The 7919-nt window shown below is 38.3% G+C and overlaps 1 protein-coding gene across 1 annotated transcript; it reads left to right on the top strand.

Annotated features, from left to right (window-relative positions):
• The first annotated feature begins 1961 nt into the window (after positions 1-1961).
• On the top strand, positions 1962-3707 carry LOC148019911 (calmodulin-like). The gene is made up of 4 exons (XM_087700101.1): positions 1962-2147; positions 2722-2879; positions 3011-3091; positions 3174-3707. The coding sequence occupies exons 1-4, from the start codon at positions 2072-2074 to the stop codon at positions 3306-3308; spliced, it is 450 nt and encodes a 149-aa protein (XP_087556227.1). The 5' UTR covers positions 1962-2071; the 3' UTR covers positions 3309-3707.
• Positions 3708-7919: the final 4212 nt, after the last annotated feature.

Below are 7919 nucleotides of genomic sequence, written 5' to 3'. Positions count from 1 at the left end.
AATGGACATATGTGATCAAAGTCTTGCTTAAGCTTAAGCAAAGGAATACTTCGACTTTCTTTGACTTGCATTAAAGTGTTGGAAATGGAGAAAACACACAAGCTCTGAGAGAGAGAGAGAGAGAGAGAGAGAGAGAGAGAGAGAGAGAGAGAGAGAGAGAGAGAGAGAGAGAGAGAGAGAGAGAGAGAGAGAGAGAGAGAGAGAGAGAGAGAGAGAGAGAGAGAGAGAGAGAGAGAGAGAGAGAGAGAGAGAGAGAGAGAGAGAGAGAGAGAGAGAGAGAGAGAGAGAGAGAGAGAGAGAGAGAGAGAGAGAGAGAGAGAGAGAGAGAGAGCTTCAAAAAACTGAAACTCATGCAAAGCCAAAATGTTGAGTTTTTGCCTCCTTAAAACCAAATGGATAACCTCCTTTCTTTTTCCTCAACAAAGCCCCCTTACATTCCATGAGTTGATATAAAGCTTCCTTGTTGTCTTCTTTGTTTCAATAATAAATTTCATCAAATAGCTCATCCACCCCTTTGGTTGTTGAATAGTCCCTAAGTGAGATTCGAGACCTTTCACTTTGCTGGTCTTTGATTTTTCTTGTAGGGTGCATATCAACATTTTCTTTACTAGCACTTGCCTTGTCCTTTGATTGTAGTGACTTTGCTTTGAGCTTGGGAGTTTGCAATCCATTGGTTCTAGCTTCCTCCTTCTGTCCAACCTTATTAGGTTGAGGTTCCTCCTTGGTTGATATTAGCCACCTTGATCCTTGCCATCAACTTCCCTATTGTTTAGGGCTTTGTAGGCTTGTCTCCTGCCTTGTTGGATTCATCAACATTGGTAGGGCAATCCTTCGCATAATGATTGCATTGCTTGTACAAATAGTAGGCATCCAGGAAGGTGCCAAACTTAACTTGAAGAACAATCTCAAAACAATTCAAGTCTCTAAGTTCCAAGTAGTTAGATGACTCCAACTTGTGGTCCAAAAGGATGCATGTCTTTCTCTTAGGCTTGAGGACCTCATAGACGGAAGCTAGAGTGGGTACATAAAGCACTTTCCCAAGTGGACTAGCTAGTGTAGCCACTTCTCATTAAGCTAGATATAGAGATCTTGGAATATAACCCATACAAGGTAGTTGTGTTGAAGCATGGCTTTTGGAGCAAAGACATTAGCACTAATGGGAGAGAGAAACCAAGTTCTCTTTATAACAAATGATGTAGCAGAGTGCCCAATCGCGCTCTGTTGTGCTTTTGAGCTTAGTAGAGCCATGAAAAAGTATTTTTTGATAAAGTGGAATTGCTATAGTGTAGCCTTCCCCCCTAAAATTTTGTTTGTGAAAACCACCTTTTAAGTTCTAGCTCTCTTGGAGGCTTTCCAATAAAGCAAAAGAAAATGCCAACAAAATTGAAATAAACATAACACTGTTTATCAAAGGATAACAATATTGTTGCTTGGAAGCATTTCTTCTTGGTTTTTGAGACCTTAACTTGGCACTTGTATTAATCATGCTTTGCTCCCCATACATTGCCTTCTCATCCTCCTCTAGGTCTCCTGCACCACCTCTAGTTGCCACAACATAATCCATGTCCATTGTAGCACCATCTTCTGACATGCATGCATGTGGTAGCCCTCTCTTTAAGGCCAAATAAATGTAGCTGTCCAAACTCTTGCAAAAGTCAAGACCTACCCACTCACTCGGAACCTTGCTCTTGCCAAATCCACAGGTGAACATAAGGGATGCTTTATTACTGGATGATCAAGGAGATGTAGATGTGAATGTCTTAGATAGAAATATCAATATATTGTTTCCATTTTTTGTCATTCTGAGGGATGGGTAGGGCCAAATGGGGGGGTATGGCGTTTTGTGGCGGGGGCCCGGGGGCCGGTGGGTGTGTGTGGTTGTGTATTGGCTTACCAGGTCAAAGAATGTACTAGATCTGGGTAGACCAAAGTCACCTGACCCTGCTACCCTAAAGGTCAATCAAAGGGCTTCCTCTTAACCCAGCAACCAACAGTCAAGATACACAGAGCGAGCGAGAGAGAGAGAGAGAGAGAGAGAGACGGATTGTTGCTGAAACCCTACCATCCCGCCATGGCTGAGCAGCTCACAGGAGAGCAGATTGCTGAATTCAAAGAGGCGTTCAGTTTGTTCGACAAAGACGGGGACGGTAAGCCTTCTCTCTCTCTCTCTCTCTCTCTCTCACACACACACACACACACACTCACACACACATTTGTCTGTCTGCTCCCTTCTCCCAATCGTGCTTACCTATGTCTTGTCGATCATATCGGCCTTTTTGCAAGGTCGAATACCTTCCGACAAACGGAATGCATAGTGCTCTTTTCTTTACACAATTTGCCTGTCAATCTTTTCGGAACTTTCATTCTTGAAAATTTGTTGAAGTATGCGAGAAAGTCGTATTCGTGAGCAGGAGACTCTGTTAGAGGCAGTATATGCTGTTCACCACAGAAGTTTGATTAGATTGAGGAGACTGTTAGAGACAGTATATCCGTTTATGGTACAGGTTTGATTACAGTGAGCTTTCAATCTAGCTATTGCGCCAATAGCGTAGTGTTTTCCCTGTAAGTTTATCCTAGACCGATGGACCAAGTCACCATCGTCAGTGGAAACCTATCGGCTCATTTAAATGAGAGATATTGTTCCTCCTAAAACTGGTTTTTTGCCTTGGCAATCACCTACCTTGCTGGCTTCTTTTTAATGCTCGTTGGCGGTTGGTGCAGGAAGCATTACCACAAAAGAATTGGGAACTGTGATGCGGTCCCTTGGCCAGAATCCAACGGAGGCAGAGCTGCAAGAGATGATCAATGAGGTTGATGCGGATGGAAACGGTACAATTGATTTTCCTGAGTTCTTGAACCTCATGGCTAGAAAGATGAAAGTAAGGATTTATTGGTTCTTGGCTATTTGTCATTTTATCTGAGAATTATGACTTGCAGTTCATTTGTACCTTTGCTTATCTATAATAAGAGCTGTAGCAATACAAAACAATTGTGTCACATATCAATGCAGGACACTGATTCTGAAGAGGAATTAAAGGAAGCCTTCAAGGTTTTTGATAAAGACCAGAATGGCTTTATTTCTGCGGCAGAGGTTAGTTAGTTAGGTTTTACATGCTTTGAAGTTCACTATTCTGTAAGCCTAACATGTATGATAAAGTGGTGTCTCTTTACAGCTGCGCCATGTGATGACGAATCTTGGAGAGAAGTTGACAGATGAGGAAGTGGATGAGATGATTCGTGAGGCAGATGTAGATGGTGATGGACAAGTAAATTATGAGGAGTTTGTGAGAATGATGCTTTCCAAATGAGCCACCCTTTTTCTGCATCTGGAGAAATGTTGTGGTGGACATTACCTGCTATGCCAGCAAGTGATTACTGGTGATTTCTATTTTGAAACCAACACAAAGCCAATTCTGTCTGTACTTTAGCAAGACACATACAAACTTGGTCACTTTAGTTTGCTGTATGGTGGCAGCATTCACTCTTGCAATTGACCTCTAATGCTTTAGTAGAGAGCTCCATTTATGTAACGTGGTACAGTCTGGTGCTGGATTGCTGGATTCAGGGTGTTTTTGGAGAAGGTCTTGTGACAGGAATGCTCACTTCTCCTTGCCAAGGCTGCACCCCTGAATAGGCTCTTTTAGCTCCCTGTACTCTAATTGAATGTGAAGCAAACTATTGTGCTTAGCATTTTAGCATTTTCTTGATATTGAATCGTACTTGTGACTTTGGAAGTAATTCAAGTGCTCTTCTGAGGTTGTCCTGTTTGATTAGCAGCCGGTGGAAGGAATCAAGTGCTGTTGTTTGTTTTATCCTGTTGGTTAACACGGAATGTCTCGTGGTTATATTACCATTTTCTTAATAATTGTAGTATGCATTGCAGCCGCAGCTGTATGTTATTGTACTAATTTGTATAAGAGGAACATCATGCAACTCGAGTGAATACGTAGTTTTGGCACCAATTCAATGTCACGAACTCATGGTCTGCAGGGAGGTGTCATTTTAGAGGCTAGCTACCGTTCTGGTGTCTCACATCTATTGTTCTGACTTGAGACACTTGCTGTGCACTCACGAGGAGACGTGCTGAAGCAGGATATGAATATAATCTATGCATGAGATTTGGGCTTTTCTATCTTTTTGCCGGAGTTTCTCTTTGGGGAGAAACTTGAGTGCTATTTGTAAAGTTTTTGTCAAGAAGGAAAATTTGGTTTGCCCATGAATCAAGTTATCAATTTGTGTGAAGTGAAATTAGCTAAATGCATGACTCTCTAGTGCAGTGGTAAAACTGGCTTGGAGCTGCTGTCTCTACATGCTTGATTCCTTGGTATGTTTAGGGGGCTGGTTTTTTGGGGAATTGCAGCGATTCATGTCTAGAATAAAGAAAAAAGAAGGTTCACAAAATGCTTGAGCACTTAGAAGCTCAAATGTATTTTGCATGTTTTAGCTAATGTGCATTTGTGAGAGTTGTTAAGTTAGCTTCTAGTTATCATTGCCTATGGCTACATTAGCTAGTTGTTAGCAACTATTTGATCATTATTTTATTTTGGGTGTTCGAGAAGGTTTATTTTGTAGAGATTGGATTTATCCTTTTAGTGCAGTTTAGTAGACATGTGAAATTCATCTTGCGTTTAAGGCAACATTCAATGACTATTAAAGAGTCCACTTAGTCATACAATCTGTGGCTATGATGATGTATCTAGTTGTAAGTGTTGTGCGGTTGGGCTAATGGGTCCCATAATGTTAATACCTGAATTTTCAAAAGGTTGGAGGATAGTCATCGATGTGAATTTTGTCTTATCCTTTTGGATGGGCAACTTCATTCTTTGGGACTTGCCACTATGCTTAACAAATTTGGTCGCATCCTTAGAGTGAGTAGGCTACCACAATTGGGATTGAAGCACTTTTTTGTTGTGGTATTTGGGTTAAAGTGTCCTCTACTAATACCATAGTGTGCCTCTTGTGACACACCCTCAATTTTATGCTTGTAGACATACCATTGAAGGAGATCATATTGCACTATATAATATAATTGATGAGCACAACTTTACACTTCTTTGTTTGGCTAAATATCTTAAAAAAAATCCAAGAAATAACATGTATGTGTTCATTTTCCCCTGAAACTAACTTACTAAAGTAGCCAATTATGCTTTACTTTATTTTAGATGGCATCTTCAATAAGGAGGGAATGCTTAATTGATTGTGTTGGCTAGGAGATTGTGGGAGGTAATGATGCTTAATGGATGTAAACAAGTTAGGGGTTTATGTGGGAGGTAATACTCAATAGATGATGCAAAGTGGGAGATTATGTTGGAGGTAATGCTTAATTACATCCCTTGCTCCATATGTCCAACCTTTGGATTCCACAAGTGCACCCTATGTTGAAGATGAAGTCATTGTCTCGAGCATGGTGGACCTCCAAGAGATTGCATTGCCATGAATTGTGCATTTTGATGCGCTTGATATCTAACGTTTGATTGGCAGGGGTATGAAGTTTGGTAGGTGGGGGTGTAATGTGTGACCTCGTGATCATGAGGGCTTTGTTAATACCATGAGTACATTATTTACGATTCATTTTGAAAGCATTGAAATTTCACTCAATTGTTGTGCTTTGAGTTGTGTTGGTGTAAGCTCATCTACGATCCATAGTTTGGTTCCCTTGAAAAATTTTGATTGCTTTAGTACTTTACTTTTATCTTGTACTTCTCCAAACTCGAAGGTTGCTTTGTTATTTCTTTATTTGGTGATGCATCACGATGCCACCCTTAAAACCTTGATTCTCTAATATTGGCTTTAGTTTGGTTTCTCTTGTGACTCCAAACATCCTTGATGGTTGCAGCACTCCAAGTGGGATGTAAACTTCTACAACATGGGGAGTGGAAATGGATATCCTAGAAATAGTTTTATGGGGTTATAACGATGGTCGAGGTCATTATTCTTAGTAATTGAGTCATTCAATGACCATACAATAAGGATATCTACACCAGGAGCCGCTATGTTAGGCTATATGTTTGAAGACTTTGATTCTAATAATAAAATTCTAAGTTATGATTACCAATCAACAATATATTGTATTTTCTTTGAGATAATATATTAAAACTCTAATGACATATATAATTTCTAAAGCAAAAGAGAGTACCTTCAAAATGTCAATTGATATAGTGTTTGGATCACTTGATGAAAATGTGGCTATTGAAGGAGCATGCACATCATTGATAGAGATTTTGGTATTTGAAGTCTTTGCTATAGGTGATCTAAAATTCAATCAAATTGTCAAAGATAATGAAGTATTTACACACTCTCTCTAGGCCCACAAGTTATTTTCCATCCAATCTTAGCATAAACCAAATAGGCAAGCTTTAGTGCAATTGTTAAAAATAAAAAGGGAGAGATTATGAATGAATGTACTCATTTTTCAATTACGTTTCTGAAAACTTTAGACATAAGTTTTCATTTAAAAGAAAAATTCACACCTTGTTTGGTTTATATATTTGGCAATGTTGCTACCATTTGACAATCCAATGAGGCTTGTAGGAACAATAAATGAGAAGGGCCATGAATCTATTGCAATTGAGGTTATGTATGTCCCATGGCCAATTACATATTGTGGTGACTTGTTTCATGCAAGGATGACCATAGGCGTTATTTCAAGAGAAAAGGCACCTAAATAGTACACAAAGACCATCAACATAGCATCTCTACCCTCTATATTGCATTTAGATAAGTCTGTATACATTGGAATATATACTATCATGACCATTGGAAAATATAGTTACAAGTTTAAACCTCCTTTGAAAATTCCATATGATTCATGTCAAGCTTTGAAAGGTGGTGACTTGAATTTATAAGGCTAAAGTTAATGTTATGGAAGTGGTAATGATTGCATCACTTTGTGGAGATAGCTAATAGGTTGCGGGAAGAACTACAAAGTAATGGAAGAACATCACATTGCAACATTCTAAATGTGTGCGATGTTTATGCTCTTCAACTTTCTTAAGAGATTTGAACCAAATAGCTTCATGTGTTAACTTTTGTTAAGGTACTTTTACATACTACATGTTGGATCAACACATTGATTTATCCATGGGCTTAGATGTGCCTCAAGACAAGGTTACAACCAAGACTATATGGATCCTTATTGGCAAAGTATGAAATAGGAAAGAAATGATTTGAAGAACATGAGATATGTAACACATCAAGAATTCCTAAAAAAATTATCACATTATTTTATAATTGTTTCAGCAACACCTACACAAATACTCTAAATTTATCAAACTTGATACGAACTTGCTATTAGATGGAGTTGTATTTCCCCTTATTGCTTCATAACCCTTCAAAGAACTTTGCACCCATCACCTTCCTAGAAAACAAAATATTAGCATGATGAGAAGACTCCGCACTATTGACTTGAAAATGATTACATTATGTATTCTAGACTAATCTTCACTAAGATATCATATAGCAAAGGCTTAAATGAGCTTAAAAGACAAATCAATAGATCACATACGTGTCACAAGCTTATTGATAACATATAAATTTAGCTCAAAATTTGAAATACCAAGATTAGATCATTTAACTTTTAAAATTAAATGGGCTTTGGTAGTTCTATAGTATTCACTAAACATAAGAGCAAACTACATATTAATAAAACTATCTACATATTGAAATAAAAGTTTATGATGTATAAGGGACATGTTTTAAAGGGATGTAACTTATATACCCAAACAAAAGCTAGCATATACTGGAGCATCGATGTAAGGTAATTGTGTATCCTCAATATGTAGGAATAGAAATTTATACCAATAGAATGTAAGATGTAGGACAATAATTGGTATTATGAATTAGTTTCATATGTAGTGAAATCAGTTCTTGGATATTTTTATGAATTTGAGTTGTGGATTTTATCTTATTTGATTATGAAC

This window comes from Lygodium microphyllum, chromosome 19, assembly GCF_053477565.2.
Source record: "Lygodium microphyllum isolate KBCC chromosome 19, Lygodium_microphyllum_v1.1.10, whole genome shotgun sequence".
Taxonomy (NCBI): Eukaryota; Viridiplantae; Streptophyta; class Polypodiopsida; order Schizaeales; family Lygodiaceae; genus Lygodium; species Lygodium microphyllum.
Note: the sequence above shows the minus strand (reverse complement) of the source record. Positions and strands in the feature narration are given on the sequence as shown.

Coding starts and splice junctions, on each gene's coding strand:
- LOC148019911 (XM_087700101.1), top strand. CDS start 2,072: ATGGCTGAGCAGCTCACAGGAGAGCAGATTGCTGAATTCAAAGAGGCG. Junction 2,880..3,010: donor TCATGGCTAGAAAGATGAAA/GTAAGGATTTAT, acceptor ATATCAATGCAG/GACACTGATTCTGAAGAGGA. Junction 3,092..3,173: donor GCTTTATTTCTGCGGCAGAG/GTTAGTTAGTTA, acceptor GTCTCTTTACAG/CTGCGCCATGTGATGACGAA.